Source organism: Danio rerio, chromosome 7, assembly GCF_049306965.1.
Source record: "Danio rerio strain Tuebingen ecotype United States chromosome 7, GRCz12tu, whole genome shotgun sequence".
Classification (NCBI taxonomy): Eukaryota; Metazoa; Chordata; class Actinopteri; order Cypriniformes; family Danionidae; genus Danio; species Danio rerio.
The window spans coordinates 9,597,501-9,615,681 of record NC_133182.1 but is presented as its reverse complement, the minus strand read 5'-3'; the positions used below and the strand labels follow the sequence as shown (position 1 = coordinate 9,615,681).

General features: G+C 38.3%; 1 protein-coding gene across 2 annotated transcripts in view; it reads left to right on the top strand.

The window, feature by feature from the left end:
- aldh1a3 (aldehyde dehydrogenase 1 family, member A3) overlaps positions 1-18,181 on the top strand; it is a 145,511-nt gene that overhangs the window by 71,838 nt on the left and 55,492 nt on the right. The window contains 5 exon segments of one of the 2 annotated variants that reach the window (NM_001044745.1): positions 2,331-2,515; positions 7,299-7,463; positions 10,198-10,355; positions 13,180-13,254; positions 15,519-15,934. In NM_001044745.1, the coding sequence (NP_001038210.1) occupies positions 2,331-2,515; positions 7,299-7,463; positions 10,198-10,355; positions 13,180-13,254; positions 15,519-15,594 (659 nt within the window). In that variant the 3' untranslated portion in view covers positions 15,595-15,934. 2 annotated transcript variants of the gene reach the window in all.

The following is an 18,181-nucleotide window of genomic DNA, read 5'->3' as shown; positions in this document are numbered from 1 at the left end:
GTACATTCACATCTGCGCAGCAAAGCCAGATTTATGCCAATGCACAGCTCATTAAACTCCAGAAAGGGTGTAATGATAAAATGCATCATGTTATCGGGTTTACATATGAATCGGAGCATGAACATTGGCACGGCTATCAAACGGACACGTCATACGCTGCACTTTTGCAGAACCAAACAAAGCATAAGGGCATGAGAAAAACACTAGGGTTTTTTAGTGCTCACTAATGAGTGTGTAGGGCTAATGAGCGAGGTCGACATTTTTAACCCTGCATTTAATGAAGGGTAAAAGAACGTTTGGCATTTGTAAGTTTAAAACTGTTTTAGGGATGCCTTATAGCCAGAGTTATGAAATCTACAACAGGGTTAGTTTTGGTCTGTCTATATATATATATATATATATATATAGACAGATCAGTAGCTATATAGATATATAGACAGACAGACATACTGACAGGTAGATGTATAGACAGACAGGTAGATATACAGACAGGTAGATACATAGATAAACATGCAGGTAGATGTATAGACAGACAGGTAGATATACAGAAAGACTGGTGTGTGAGTAAATAGAAAGACAGGTAGATATATATATATACAGACAGACAGACAGGTATATGTATAGTTAAACAGACAGACAGGTAGATATAGATAGACAGACAGACTGTTTGATATATAGATAGACATAGAGCCAGGTAGACATAAATATAAATAGACAGACAGACAGACAGACAGACAGACAGACAGGTACATATATAGACAGACTTACAGAAAGGTAGATAAATAGATATACAGATAGGCTGATACATAGACAGATGGGCATTATATATAGATAGACAGACAGACAGACAGGTAGATATATAGATGGACATGTAGATATATTCACAGGCTGGTATAAATATAGGTAGACGGATAGACAGACAGATATAGACAAACAAACATGTATATACATAGATAGACAGACAGACAGACAGACAGGTAGATATATAGACAAACATACAGACAGATACATATATAGATAGACAGACGGGCTGGTAGATATATAAATAGACAAAATGGTAGATATAAAGACAAACATGTAGATAAATAGACAGACAGGTGTATATCTATAGACAGACATACAGACAGGTAGATATATAGATAGACAGACAGACAGACTGGTATATATATTAATAGAGAAACAGGTAGGTAGACAGACAGACAGACAGACAGACAGACAGATAGACAGATAGGTAGATAGATAGATAGATAGATAGATAGATAGATAGATAGATAGATAGATAGATAGATAGATAGATAGATAGACAGACAGACAGACAGACAGACAGACAGACAGACAGACAGACAGACAGACAGACAGACAGACAGACAAACTGATAGATACAGTGTATAGACAAACAGGTAGATATATAGATAAACAGACTTGCAGGTGGATATATAGACAGACATACAGACAGGTAGATCCATAGATAGATAGACAGACAGACTAATATAAATAGAAATAGGCAAACATGTAGATAAATAGATATTTAGACAGGCAGGTAAATATATAGACAGACTGGTAGTTATATAGACAGACGGATAGATATATAGATAGACAGAGAGGTAGATATAAAGATAGGCAGACAAACTGGAATATATAAAGACAGACATTCAGGTCGATATATAGATAGACAGCCAGGTAGATACATAGATAGACAGACACACAGGTAGATATAGATGGACAGTTTCAAATATAGACAGACAGTAGATATATAGACAGACAGACAGACAGACAGACTAATACTGTAGATATAGAAACAGGCAGATATGTACTGTAGATATATAGACATTCAGACAGACAGGTAGATATACAGAAAGACGGATGGATAAAGACAGACAGAGAAGTAGATATAAAGATAGGCAGACAAACTGGAATATATAAAGACAGACAGACATTCAGGTCGATATATAGATAGACAGCCAGGTAGAAACATAGATAGACAGACACACAGGTAGATATAGATGGACAGTTACAAATATAAACAGACAGTAGATATATAGACAGGCAGACAGTTAGACACACATGTAGATAGACAGATATATAGTCAGGAAGATCTATTAGTTATAGATAGATCGATTAGTCAATGGTTTATTTATAATGTAAAATGTAGATCAAAATAAATTGTGGCAATAAAGTGCATAATACCCCACTGATTAATTAATTAATAACCCATGGTAAATTATGAACAGAGTAAAATAGAGTAAAGGTAGATCATTCAGGACAATATTTACCAGAGTTAGGGAATGACTGGATTGTTTAAAGTTTTTATTTTGTGTCTATGTTTTTAGTGCAGCTGGCGGTGGAGGAGACACAGAAGGGGGCTTTCTTCAACCAGGGTCAGGCCTGCACCGCTGCATCACGAGTCTATGTCCAAGAGCCCGTTTATGAGGAGTTTGTGCGTCTCAGTGTGGAAAGAGCCAAGAATATAGTGATCGGAGACCCAATGGAGCCACGCACATCACACGGACCACAGGTAAGCAAGGAGCTTAAGACTGACACACAGGTAGATATAAAAACAGACGGGTAGATAAATAGATAGACATGCAGGTATGTATGCAGACAGAGAGATAGACAGGTAGATATATACCCAGACAGACAGGTAGATAGATATATAGATAAGCAGACAGGTAAATATAAAGAGAGGCAAATATACTGTAGACAGGCGGGTAGATATATGGTTAGAGAGACAGATAGACAGGCAGACAGGTAAGTATATTTACAGACAGGTAGATATATAGACAGACAGACAGGTAGATAGATATATAGATAGACAGACAGGTAGATATACAGAGAGTTATGTATACTGTAGACAGACAGGTAGATATATAGTTAGAGAGACAGATAGACAGGTCAGTATATTAACAGACATACAGACAGGTAGATATATAGACAGACAGACAGGTAGATAGATATATAGATAGACAGACAGATATACAGAGAGTTATGTATACTGTAGACAGACAGGTAGATATATAGTTAGAGAAACAGATAGACAGGTAAGTATATTAACAGACATACAGACAGGTAGATATATAGACAGACAGACAGGTAGATAGATATATAGATAGACAGACAGATATACAGAGAGTTATGTATACTGTAGACAGACAGGTAGATATATAGTTAGAGAGACAAACAGACAGGTAAGTATACTAACAGACATACAGACAGGTAGATATATAGACAGACAGACAGGTAGATAGATATATAGAAAGACAGATAGGTAGATATACAGAGAGTTATGTATACTGTAGACAGACAGGTAGATATATAGTTAGAGAGACAGATAGACAGGTCAGTATATTAACAGACATACAGACAGGTAGATATATAGACAGACAGACAGGTAGATAGATATATAGATAGACAGACAGATATACAGAGAGTTATGTATACTGTAGACAGACAGGTAGATATATAGTTAGAGAAACAGATAGACAGGTAAGTATATTAACAGACATACAGACAGGTAGATATATAGACAGACAGACAGGTAGATAGATATATAGATAGACAGACAGATATACAGAGAGTTATGTATACTGTAGACAGACAGGTAGATATATAGTTAGAGAGACAAACAGACAGGTAAGTATACTAACAGACATACAGACAGGTAGATATATAGACAGACAGACAGGTAGATAGATATATAGAAAGACAGATAGGTAGATATACAGAGAGTTATGTATACTGTAGACAGACAGGTAGATATATAGTTAGAGAGACAGATAGACAGGTAAGTATATTAACAGACATACAGACAGGTAGATATATAGACAGACAGACAGACAGGTAGATAGATATATAGATAGACAGACAGATATACAGAGAGTTATGTATACTGTAGACAGACAGGTAGATATATAGTTAGAGAGACAGATAGACAGGTCAGTATATTAACAGACATACAGACAGGTAGATATATAGACAGACAGACAGGTAGATAGATATATAGATAGACAGACAGATATACAGAGAGTTATGTATACTGTAGACAGACAGGTAGATATATAGTTAGAGAAACAGATAGACAGGTAAGTATATTAACAGACATACAGACAGGTAGATATATAGACAGACAGACAGACAGGTAGATAGATATATAGATAGACAGACAGATATACAGAGAGTTATGTATACTGTAGACAGACAGGTAGATATATAGTTAGAGAGACAGATAGACAGGTAAGTATATTAACAGACATACAGACAGGTAGATATATAGACAGACAGACAGGTAGATAGATATATAGATAGACAGACAGATATACAGAGAGTTATGTATACTGTAGACTGACAGGTAGATATATAGTTAGAGAAACAGATAGACAGGTAAGTATATTAACAGACATACAGACAGGTAGATATATAGACAGACAGACAGGTAGATAGATATATAGATAGACAGACAGGTAGATATACAGAGAGTTATGTATACTGTAGACAGACGGGTAGATATATAGTTAGAGAGACAGATAGACAGGTAAGTATATTAACAGACATACAGACAGGTAGATATATAGACAGACAGACAGACAGGTAGATAGATATATAGATAGACAGACAGATATACAGAGAGTTATGTATACTGTAGACAGACAGGTAGATATATAGTTAGAGAAACAGATAGACAGGTAAGTATATTAACAGACATACAGACAGGTAGATATATAGACAGACAGACAGGTAGATAGATATATAGATAGACAGACAGGTAGATATACAGAGAGTTATGTATACTGTAGACAGACGGGTAGATATATAGTTAGAGAGACAGATAGACAGGTAAGTATATTAACAGACATACAGACAGGTAGATACATAGACAGACAGACAGGTAGATAGATATATAGAAAGACAGATAGGTAGATAGGTATATAGATAGACAGGTAGATATACAGAGAGTCATATATACTGTAGACATACACGTAGATGAGCGATATCACACGAGTAGCAGTGTGCTATGGCTGTATATCAGCACTGGGGGGAGTCGTGCGCCCCACCAGTGCTGATTTACAGCAATAGCACACTGCAATTCGTGTTATATTGCGTTTATACAACAGTTTGAAGGCACAGTCTTGTACATTTAAAAATGAAAATCAAACACAGAGAGTCTAAAACCCTTTTGTATTAGGAACTACTTTCTTCCGCCATTCATTCACATCTGCAGCTGACGTCAGAACAGCAGAAGCCGTTACTAATTCACCAACGTCACTTTAGAGCTAGTGTTTGAATGATTCTCTATAGCGTAATGTGAAGCGCGCTTCTGGTGTGTGACCCCCTTAAGGTGATGACAAAACAGCAAATTTTGCTCACATTTTAAGATTATAAGGCTGAACGTGACATGAAATGCCATCCATCTACAGAGATTTCTCACCAGACTGCTGTTGTGTTTGCGATAAGGAGGGACAAGGCTGAATCCAGCTTCTTGTTCGCAGCTTCTTATTGACTCTATCCGGTCCACCTTAAAAACCACGAGGCTTCCACTTTTTAGCTTTTTATTCGCGCTCAGAGAACACACTGAGCAAGGGCTTATTATGCGGTTCTGGCGCCATCTTGTTGATAGACAACATCAACTGTCTTTGGCCGCCGACGAGGTTTCAGAAATTGTAAATGTTTTTGAATAGGCACTATTCTTACAAATAAACTGCATAGTCGCAATCCAAACAACTACATTCTTGAGTAAAAAGCCTCAAAAGTACATTTTGTTGTCTAACAGATATATATTCACTGTACATTCAGGTAGATATATTGGCAGACATACCGACAGACAGTGTGATATTTAAAACGTGAAACTTGTGAGATTTTAGCGTGAATAAAAGTGATGTGTAACTTTATGTGAAACGTAAGCCGTGTAGGGAGACGGGTGCCAATTTATTTTGGGTTTATCCCTTTTAAGTTTTCTCCTGTTTCGGGTTTAGCCAGGGAGTGAGGTAAGAGCATTGTCATTGACTTAAGTTTTTTTAGTATTAGTAAATATAGGACTTGTCTATTTAGGAAGTTTTTGTTTTGTTTATTATTTTTGCCTTACCCTCTCCTGACGATTTTGGCAAGGAAAGTTTTCATTTAAGTATTTCTTTGTTTTGTTTACCCTTTCTGGACCTGTAAAAAAATAATAATAATAAGTTAAATCGTGAATAAAAGAAAACATTTTCCTTTTGAAATCTTTTTTTTTTTCCCTGAGTTTTCTTTTTCCTTATATTTGAAGTGAAAGTATGCTGGGATAAAGAAAAAGGAGATTCTCTACACCATGCACATTATTGAAAATTTATTTATGCATTTATTTATTATTATTAATTCGAACTAATTAAAGTAGATTTTTAAATTTATTTTTTTTAATAATTTAATTTTTGTTGTTGTTGTTGTTGTTGTGTTACCTTTTCTCCGAACACCTAGTAAGGAGGCTAAATGTAACATTTTTAATTTGAACAAATTAAATTTGATTTTTTTTTATTTTTCTTAATTTTTTTTGTTGTGTTAACTTTTCTCCCAACGCCTAGTAAAAAGGCTAATTGTGACATAAGTAATTCGAACAAATTAAATTGGATTTTTTAATTTATCTTAATTTTTTTGTGTTACCTTTTCTCCGAACACCTAGTAAGGAGGCTAAATGTAACAATTGGGGTCTCGTCCGGGATGAATCCAGGACCTCTCGAAATTCTGATGAAGGCAAAAAGTGAATGTATATTTGTTGTTGTTGTTGCTATTATAAACAACTCTTATTGTTTATAATTTTAGACAGACAGACTGGTATAGAATAACACAAGAATATAGTGATTGGAGACCCAATGGAGCCACCCACATCACACAGACCACGAGTTAGCATAGATCTTTAGCTTAACCTCTTCAGTTATATGTCAGCGGAGTGGCATGATTTTACTTTAAACGGGAATTATTATGCAAAATCACTGTTTAAACACAGTTCAAATGGTAAAAATGTATTAATTGTATTTTTATAATTACAATTGATGAAAACAGTCTGCAGAAACACTTTGATGGACATTCTCCCTTTGTACGTGTCATCAGAGGGGGAAAGCCCCGCCCACTAGTGACCCTCTCTCACTCATTACAATAGGAGGTTAGTCTTGTTTTTCAATCTGCCACTATGCTGACACACAGGCATTGTAGCTCCGCCCTCTTTTGAAAAGAGCACAATCTCATTTGAATTTAAAGCGACAGTCACCAAAACATCACAATTAGGGTCAAAGCCTACAAGACATTATTTGTGTGCATGATGTGTTTGTGCTCTTCAGATCGACCAGCATCAGTTTGAGAAGATCCTGGCCTTGGTGGATTCTGGGAAGAAGGAAGGGGCGAAGCTGGAGTTTGGTGGTTGTGCAGTAGAGGACAGAGGTCTGTTTATTCATCCCACCATCTTCTCTGATGTCAAAGACCACATGCGAATCGCTAAAGAAGAGGTACAACAACGCTTCTGTCATCTGTGCTGTAGTGTGTTCAGTTTAATGAGTCCAATTTAAAACAACTTATACAGATAGTGTGTGGATGTTTTTTCTTTCTCTCTTAAAATTAATAATTTTTTATTTCTATTTATAAACCTGTAGTTGTCCTATATTTAGGGTTTTAAATTGTATATTAACAAATGTACAAAAACAAATTATTGTTTTACCTACACTGTAAACAATCTGCCAATTAATATTTTTAAATATGTATTTAAAAAGTATTAAAAATAAATTTTCTTGCACTGTAAAAAAATACACTCACCGGCCACTTCATTAGGTACACCTTTCCAACTGCTCGTTAACGCAAATCTCTAATCAGCCAATCACATGGCAGCAACTCAGTGCGTTTAGGCATCTAGACATTATCAAGACCATCTGCTGCAGTGCAAGCCGAGCATCAGAATGAGGAAGAAAGGTGATTTAAGTGACTCTGAACGTGGCATGGTTGTTTGTGTCAGACGGGCTGATCTGAGTATTTCAGAAACTGCTGATCTACTGGCATTTTCACGCACAACCATCACTAGGCTTTACAGAGAATGGTCTGAAAAAGAGGAAATGTCCAGTGAGCGGCAGTTTTGTGGGCGCAAATGCCTTGTTGATGTCAGAGGAGAATGGCCAGACTGGTTCCAGCTGATAGACAACAGTATAGATGTCTAAGGCAACAGTAACTCAAATAAGGTCTGCAGAAAAGCATTTCTGAACACACAACACGTCCAACCTTGAGGCAGATGGGCTACAGCAGCAGAAGACCACACCGGGTTTCACTCCTGTCAGCTAAGAACAGGAAAGAGGCTACAATTCGCACAGGCACACCAAAACTGGACAATAGACGATTGGAGAAGCGTTGCCTGGTCTAATGAGTAGGCCCACACGGAATATGCTCGCGGAGAATTACGCAGATTTTTTAGCCCATCATTGATTCTGTTTATTTACTTGTGTAAATGTGAGTACATCTATATTTATTCAGTTTTTAAATTAATTACAGCAATATTATTGACTAATATGAAAATATTTATATCATTTATTTACAATATTCTAAATTGTACAGTATTTGTAATGTAATTTTTTCTGTCTTCTAGTAGATATATTATATGAGAGACTTGCTTTTTTTACCAAATAAAGTGTAGCTTATTGGATTTGCATTGTAAACATTAAAAAGCTATTACTTTTTATTTCATATATTAAGGTTTTAGTTATTATACTCCTAAAATCATTTGCATAAATCCACAGATTTTTAACTAAATTCTGCGCAGAAATACCAAAATTGTTCGCAGATTCCGTCTGGCCCTATTGATGAGTTTCGATTTCTCCTGTGACATGTGGATGGTCAGAATTTGGCATCAACAATGTGAAAGCATTGATTCATCCTGCCTTGTATCAATGGTTCAGGCTGGTGGTGGTAGTGGTGTAATGGTGTGGGGGATATTTTCTTGTACACACTTTGGGCTCATTAGTGCCAATTGAGCATTGTGTCAACACTACAGCCTACCTGAGTACTGTTGCTGACCATGTCCATCCCTTTATGACCACAGTGTGCCCATCTTCTGATGGCTACTTCCAGCAGGATAACGCACCATGTCATAAAGCGTGAATCATGTCAGACTGGTTTCTTGAACATGACAATGAGTTCACTGTACTCAAATGGCCTCCACAGTCACCAGATCACCTTTGAGAGCACCTTTCGGATGTGGTGGAACGGGAGATTCACATCATGGATGTGCAGCCGACAAATCTGCAGCAACTGTGTGATGCTATCATTCAACATGGAGCAAAATCTTGGAGGAATATTTCCAGCACATTGTTGAATCTATGCCCAGAAGGATTAAGGCAGTTCTGAAGGCAAAAGGGGGTCCAACACGGTACTAGTAAAGTGTACCTAATAAAGTGACCAGTGAGTGTATTTGTTAACTAACATTTTAAAGTACATCTTAAAAAACATTTAAAATGTATTTAAAATGAATAGTATGTATAATAATAATAATTACAATAGAATATTATTAAAAGTACTTTTATTGTGATTCACAGTTTATTTATGGTTATACAGATCTTGATTTCTGTTGTGTATTGACTTTTGATGTAAAAAATGTACCTCTACAGATTAACAAAGTGACTTTCACTGTAGTTGTTTGAAAGCATTTTTTTATGAATAAATAATTTATAAAGAAATAACTCTTTAAAATGATTAAATAAAAGTGCTGGCACTTTATTCCCAGGTTTTTGTACTGTCATTTACAACCCCAACCCAGACAATATATCACTTAAAACTATTAAAATGACAATAAAAGTCACGTTTTAACATCACAAGTTGTTGGAGGGAAAATAAAGTTCTCATAATGCAATTCAAAAGTATAAATACTCATAATAGAGCTTAAGATGGCAGGTATCTGTATTTGTGATCTGTGGCGCCACCTGCTGGAGCAATTTGGCAGCGCAGATTTTGATTATTAGATTATTGCTGAGATTTGCCTGATAATTAGCTTTATTAGAAAAATAATAACTCGTCTTTCAGAAATCAGTAATAATAATTTAGCTCATTTTTCAACCCAATCCCTTTTTAATTACATTTGTGTGTGTGTGTGTGTGTGTGTGTGTGTATGTGTGTCTCTCTCTGTGCATGTGTTTATCCGTCTGTCTGTTTTGTGTGTTTGTTTGTGTGTGTGCGTCTGCTTGTGTGCATACGTGTGTGTTTCAGATCTTCGGGCCGGTTCAGTGCATCATGAAGTTTGAGTGTCAGCAGGATGTGATTGACAGGGCAAACAGCTCTCAGTTCGGCCTGACCGCAGCTGTGTTCACGCGGGACGTCCAGCGCGCCATGAGTGTGTCTGCAGCTTTGGAGGCGGGAACCGTCTGGTAGAACAATCAATAACACAACTTCACTTTTAAACCGGAAAAATACAACTGCTTACATTTTAATAACGCACTATACTGTATATATATTTATTAAAAAATATATTAAAGTGACATTTCAAGGTTTAACTAGGTTAATTAGGTTAACTAGACAGGTCAGGGTGATTAAGCAAGTTATTGTAGAACAGGGGTGGCCAACCCTGTTCCTGGAGAGCCACCTTCCTGCAGATTTCAGTTGCAACCTCACACATATCAAACACACCTGCCTGTAATTATCACGTGGGGTTCAGGTCCTAATTAATTGGCTCAGGTGTGTTTCATATGGGTAGCAACTGAAATCTGCAGGAAGGTGGCTCTCCAGGAACAGGGTTGGCCACCCCTGTTGTAGAACAATGGTTTGTTCTGTAGACTGTCGAAAAAAATTGCTTATAAGGGCTAATAATTTGAGAGGGTGCTCGCTGCAGAGCCATTTGAGGAGAGCTGAGCTCCAGCGAGGGGGAGCATGAGCTGTCGCTCCTCCTCCTGTAAGCTGTTTTAATGTGTACACCAACCCCACCCCTAACCCTACCCCCAGTGACATCACTCGTAGAAGAAGTGCAAAAAAGGTGGAGCTCAAGCTTAAGCTCCCCCTTGTGGAGCTCACCTCTCCTCAAATGACTCTGCAGCGAGCACCACTTGAATAATTTTGACCTTAAAGTGGTTCATAAAAAATTAGAAACTGTTTTTATTTTAGCCGAAATAAAACAAATAAGACTTTCTCCAAAAGGAAAAATATTATCAGACATACTGTGAAAATATCCTTTCATTCATTAATTTTCTTTTAGGCTTAGTCCCTTTATTTTATATATATCTGTCTGTGAATGGACTCATCTGATCATCATTTAGCAGACCTTAAAGCTGCTAAACTCTTTCATTCCACTATCCTCCTTTAAAAATTCAATCAGTCAGTAATATAATGGCACGTTTCCATTGAGTGGTGTGGTACGGTTTGGTTTGGTATGCTTTTATGGCTGTTTCCACTTTCAAAAGGCGTACCGAACCGTACCGTACCACTTTTTAGGCACCCTTTCGAAAGGGTACCAAAAGGCAGAGATAAACGCTATTGGTTTACAGAGATACGTCATTCGCTTGCGCAACAAGCCAGAATGAAAACACTGTCAAAAGGGGTACAGAACCAAACCGTATCATACCATTTTTTCGGCACCCTTTAAAAAGGGTACCAAACATGAGAAAGGGTACCAAAAGGCGCAGCTGAACGCTATTGGTTTACAGAGATACGTCATTCGCTTACGCAACAAGCCAGAATGAAAATAAAAAACCTGCCATGTTTAAAATACACACGCAGCAGATAGATTACAGCTGAATTATATATACATAAACAAACCATGGTCAATCCAGGCTCAAACAAACCTCGTCGTCGTCTTGATGAACAGCCACAAAGTCATGGAGTAGAGCAGAATCTATCCTGTGCCTCGTAGTTTTTTACTAACTAGTTTTACTTCGAGTCTGTAGCCCGAGCGTTTTCGCTTTCTTGTTTGCGCTGTTACTCTCTCATGCGCAAGCAGGAGAATGAAAACAAAGAAAGCACTATTTTTAAATATTTTTATTTTATTTTTTTTTTATTTTTTTGGCAACAGAGCCGTGACGTCAACACACAGAATCTGTCGGCACAGTTCAGCACGGTTGTCTAACAGTGCCGAGAACGGTTTATAATCGTGCCGCGCTGTTCCAGACTCAGTGGGGAAACAACCGTAACCGTACCAAAGTGTTCTTAGAACGGTTCAGCACGATAGTGGAAAAGCGACTATTGTAAATGCAATTGACTAACCTGGTTAAATTAAGGTTATTATTATTATTTTGATAGTAAAACCCAAGCTTAACTCCCAATTTGGGACCCAAATTTGCTACATGTGCTATAAAGGAACGTAAAAAGCCTGATACACATACTTATACACAGAAAGGCCTACTGGCCCAGCTGGGGCTCAAACCAGTGTGTTTGCTGTCTTGCTGTGATGCGAAAGTGCTAACCACTGAGCAACCGTGCAACCCCATTTTACTTTCATACACATTTATTTTAAAGTTGCACAGCTCTTTTACCTCTCTAACCCAAAAGTATGAAGTGTCTAGTACAGGGGTTCCCAAACTTTTCAGCCCACGACCCCCAAACTGACAATGCCAGTGACTCCCAACCCCCAATATTTTCTGAGGTGGTTATAAATACAGAAACCTTGCATGCAATGGCGCACACACTCCAATTGACTGAAGTCTATTCTTCGTTTATTTTTTTTATGGATGTCAGTGCTGTAAACGGGCCGGAACATTTAACCTGGTGTTATAAAGTCAAGCTGCTGCATCTGATGCTATTGGTGTGTCTTTAATATAATGTAGTTACCTCAGGGGTTCAAATCCAACAGAACTAGTAAGCTACTATAGTAACTATATAGTAACTATAAACGACTATTTTTTCCTCTTCAGTAGGTTATGGATAAAATATGGTAGTTCTTATGGTTTATTAAATCTAAATAGATTTTTTGAAATCACCAGGCGACCCCCCCTTCATTGTCCTGCGACCCCTTGGTGGGTCCCGACCCCCACTTTGAGAACCACTGGTCTAGTAGATGGTGAAATATGAGCTGTCAGAAGTTTTAATAAATTACATTTGCAAATACTGATCAAGTATAAGAAGGAATTATTCACTATTAATAGTGTCTTTTGAGTTATATATAGCAAATATATGCAAAAATGGCATGAAGCAGTGACAGAACAGGTATTGTATTGTGTGTGTTGTCCATCTGAAGTCCATCGCTCATGTTTGTTTGTTCTGCAGGGTGAACTGCTACAACGCATTACATGCTCAAACTCCATTCGGAGGATACAAGATGTCTGGAAACGGCCGAGAGCTGTGAGTGCTGAAGCTTCAACTGTTACAGGACTGATTTGATCAATTTTACATGCAATGTGTGTGTGAAAACGTAAAATTCTGTAGTTCAGTTAGTTGCGGTTTAAAGGTCAAATGAAATGAAAATACATTTTTTTAGATGCTAGTATCAGTGCTGTTCGTTTTTAAGATATCTATAAGCTAGTGTGCTCCAAAACGAGATAATTAATTGATATACACATGTAAGGCTTGCAGTTCGTCACTTCCACCTATATGGAGCAATGATTTTATTCATGTCACCTCACTCAGCGATGCAATGGCAGACACAATGCATTCAATGCAGTGAGTGACGTCACTGTGACGGGTAGGGTTAGGGGTGGGGTTAGGTGAGCGCATTAAAAATCATTGGATGCAGCTCAGAGTGCACTGCAGCAGGTCTGCATCCAGACCTCTCTCCATTTGCGCCCACAGAACTGCCGCTCACTAGATATTTTCTGTTTTTTGGACCATTCTCTGCAAAGCCGAGAGATGGCTGTGCGTAAAAATGCCAGTAGATCAGCTGTTTCTGAAATACGGGTGTACCTAATAAAGTGGCCAGTGAGTGTATGCACCTATAATATGTCGACAGAATGCAGGTTGATGTGTTTACAATGTGTGTTGCAAAAATCTAGCCATGTCAAAATGGTAATGCTCAGGCTAAGCACTTTTATCTATGATTAAATCTACGAGTGTCCAGCAGGTGGAGCCGCAGACTAATTGGTGTGTGTGAAAACCATAGACTGTAAAAGATATGGACGTAGTATCCGTGACGTCACCCATAGGTTTATGAAGAACCCAAAAGAAGCTACCAGTAGGCGTGGCCCACCGTCGCTATTTTGTTCGCACGTCATGCACCAACCGGGGCATTCCAAATAAGGGCAAAGAGGCGGAGCTACAGATACCTGCTGGCATTCTGCGTAGACAGACTTTCCTATGGGAGAACGCTTAATACTTCATTATCTGCGACTCGTTTGTGTTCTGACCGCATGTGCTTGGCTGTACACTATATTAATGAAATGTTTAGAAACTTTTAAAAACACTACTGTAATACATTGAGCCATTAAACATAGTCCTTATGACATTTTTCAAACGCAAATCACTTCCAAACACTTCAAATATAGTTTGTGATAGTAAATGCAGGGCTATTGATGAAATCCAGGCAGAACACTGTATGACAACACTTCAGATGACTGTTCTAGAGCCTACAGCTAATCAATCTGTCAGGTTCTGGAGTGCATTACAGCTCTAAATATAAATATAAACGATAAATGATCTTAAATAAAACAAATACATGTATAGAGATGGTGAATAAGTATATAATTTCACTCACCTGGGAAATGGAGGACACGTGAATGCAATGTGAGCACAATTAGGTGCACACAGCATGCCATATCATTTGATAATTGTATGAAATAATTCCAAAAGGCGACTGACTGTGTAAAGCCACATAAAAACAAAACAAAAATACGATGAAAATGCAGAGTTCAGCAGCTAATCAGCTGGAATCAGCTGAGGTGAAGTGACGGCGACCAGCGAGACCTAGCTGTCACTCAACTGGCCATGCCCTTAATTATGCAAACTTAATATAACCTAATATAAAGGAAACGGATGAGTTGTAAAAAAAATTCACCCCCCTCACAGTTCTTATGAAGGGTAATATTAGCTTTATGAACCAAAATCATTTTTTGTGCCAGGCTGTAAACACCTTTTTTCTGCTGTAGAGTTGGCCATTTCAACAGTAGGGTCAATGGAAATTTGCTCTATATGGAGCCAGAACTAGCGGACATTCGATGAATTTCAGTTTCATTTGCTTCCGTACTGGCTTCCTGAGGGAAAGCGGGAGGATACCACTTGGTGAAAACGTAGTATTCTGTAATTTGTGTATTCTGCATTTACTGATTGTCTAAGGGGGTGATCACCAAACTTATTTCTGGAGGGCCGGTGTCCTGCAGATTTTAGGTCCAACCCTAATCAAACACACCTGAACAAGCTAATCAAGGTCTGACTAGGTGTACTTGAAACATCCAGGCAGGTGTGTTGAGGCAAGTTGAAGCTAAACCCTGGAGGGACACCGGCTCCAGGACAGAGATTGGTGATTTGGTGATTTCAGTCATCATAAAGTAGACATCTAAACAGTAGTTTACACCACTGATTGTGTGTTTGTGTATTGCATGTGTGTGTGTGTGTGTGTGTGTGTGTGTGTGTGTGTGTGTGTGTGTGTGTGTGTGTGTGTGTGTGTGTTCCTGCAGGGGTGAATATGCATTGGCGGAATACACCGAGGTCAAAGCCATCACTATCAAACTCAGCGAGCAGCTCAGACTGTGATCTGACAAACACCGCGGATCGACACACTCTCGCTTCACCGTCACTCTGTTTATTTCATGTAGATGTGCTGTACAGATTTGAAAGAAAACTCCTTTTATGTGTATTTAATTTGAATGTTTTAATATCGAGCATAGTCATACGTCATCTCTCAATATTTACTAATATAAAGATATATATATATCCGTGTTGTGCTTTTTGTAGGGTTTTTGCTTTAGATTCACATGCAAAACATTGTTGCTTGTTTTACAACAAAACACATGCAAGATTTGCATTTTTTGTTTGCTTTGAATGTTTAATTCTACCTAAACGTCTCGTGTCATGGCAGCTAAGCGCAAACATAAGTTACCAAGGATAGTCTGTAATGTGTAAAAAATTTATTTTGGATGGGCTTTATTAAATCATCCTGCCTTAATGATCTCAGCCTGAAATTTAAGCATATCTACATCTGCTGAATGATGCACCGTATATGTGTTTCCCTGCATATTTTAATGCATGACAAGCATTAAAATCGATCTCCTTTTCCAAATGTACATTACACACCTTATGACAGGTGATTTGATGTTAATTGCTTAAAATATATTGCTTACTTTGACTTATTAAATAGCTATTGATTGAAACCAATCAGAATCAATGAATCAATAAATATAAATCCATATGAATTCATTGTTTGTCTTTTTTTAAAATTCATTCAAACATTCATTCTCCTTTCGGCTTAGTCCCTTTATTAATCAGGGGTCGCCACAGCGGAATGATCCGCCAACTTATCCAACATATGTTTTACGCAGCGGATGCCCTTCCAGCTGCAACCCATCACTGGGAAACAACCATACACTCTTATTCACACACATTCACTACGGACAATTTAGCTTACCCAGTTCACCTGTGGGGGACTTGTGGGGGAAACTGGAGCACCCGGAGGAAACCCACGCGAACACGGGGTGAACATACAAACTCCACACAGGAATGCCAGCTGCCCGAGCTGAGGCTTTAACCTGGGACCTTCTTGCTGTGAGGCAACAGCGCTACCCACTGTGCCACTGGGCAACTTCTTTTTTAAAATGTTTTAGTTAAAAATTGATTCTTCTTGGTCTCTATGAAAGTACTTTTTGAAATTTTCACAGGTCAGGTTTACAGTAGGTGTAGACAAAGTGACTTTCCCATTGTGTTTTTGTGTTATTATTACTTATTGGGCCTAAATCCTCCCCACAGCAGATCTAACAACTCAATCTACAATTAGAGGGATACAAAGTTAGCATTAGCTCTACTATAAAAGATCTGGGTGTCATATTAGACAGCATTTTAATTTTTGAAAATCATATATCCACTGTCACAAAAACTGCCTTCTTTCATCTGAGAAATAGTTATGAAATATGCTATCCATCTCAGATGCAGAAAAGCTAGTCCATGCTTTTATGACTTCTAGGCTGGATTACTGTAATGCTCTATTTGCTGGCTGCCCAGCGTCCTCTATTAACAAACTTCAGCTAGTACAAAATGTAGCTGCCAGAGTTCTTACCAGGTGTAGAAAATATGATCATATCACCCCAATTTTATCCTCCTTACACTGGCTGCCTTAGTTTCGTATTGAATTTAAAATATTACTTCTCACCTATAAAGCTTTTAAAAATCTAGCTCCTGTTTACCAATGCAACCTTCTCTTTTGCTACAGTCCAACTCGCTCTTTAAGATCTCATAACTCAGGGCTTCCAGTAGTACCTAGAATAGCAAAGTCAAGTAAAGGAGGTCGAGCCTTCTCATTTATGGCTCCCAAACTCTGTATTAGCCTTCCTGATAATGTCTGGGGCTCAGACACACTCTCTCAATTAAAAACTAGATTAAAGGCCTATCTTTTTAGTAAAGCATACACTCAGTGCATCACCAGTGCAGCGGTGTGATACATGAATGTGCCCCACACAGGTTTCTGCATCTTGTTTATATACACTATGAACAGCAGCTACGCTAATTATTCTCTTTATTATCTATTTCCACCTGGGGAGACTAATCCCGAGGCCCTCAAACTATGCAGCACCACTGATTCGATCCAAGACCAGCAACGAGATGATCCCAAGTTTTCATAATCCTGGACCAGGCCGTATCCTGAGTAACTCTTGCGGCGGTCATGGAGGAGTGGAGAGCATGAAGGCTGATTTATACTTCTGCGTCAAACACCAGCGTATGCTACGGCGATGACGCATAGCCCTTCGCCGTCGGCGTCGCTGACGTGCACCTATCAAAAAACGGTACTACACGTCGCAACGACGAGTAGCGCAAGCTCTGTGATTGGTCAGCTTAGTAGCCTTGAAGGAGCGATTGTTTACAAGTGTGGAGTCCCGTGAAGGAGCTCCGGATGGAAAGTTTTGTTTTGTATTTACCTCATAGTTAAAGTTGTTGCACGCCCGCCAGTTCCTAACTAAAAATGAGCGAGTTTGAGCCACTTGTACATCCCGGAAGTGTTTAGGAAAAGCAAAACAGCAGCGAAGAAACTCGTCACAGAGAAACATTTACACCTCACTGCCAACTAGCGTTTCGGAAGTGTAACGCAGACCAACAGAGACAGAGCGCAGAAATATAAATGCACAGCTACGCG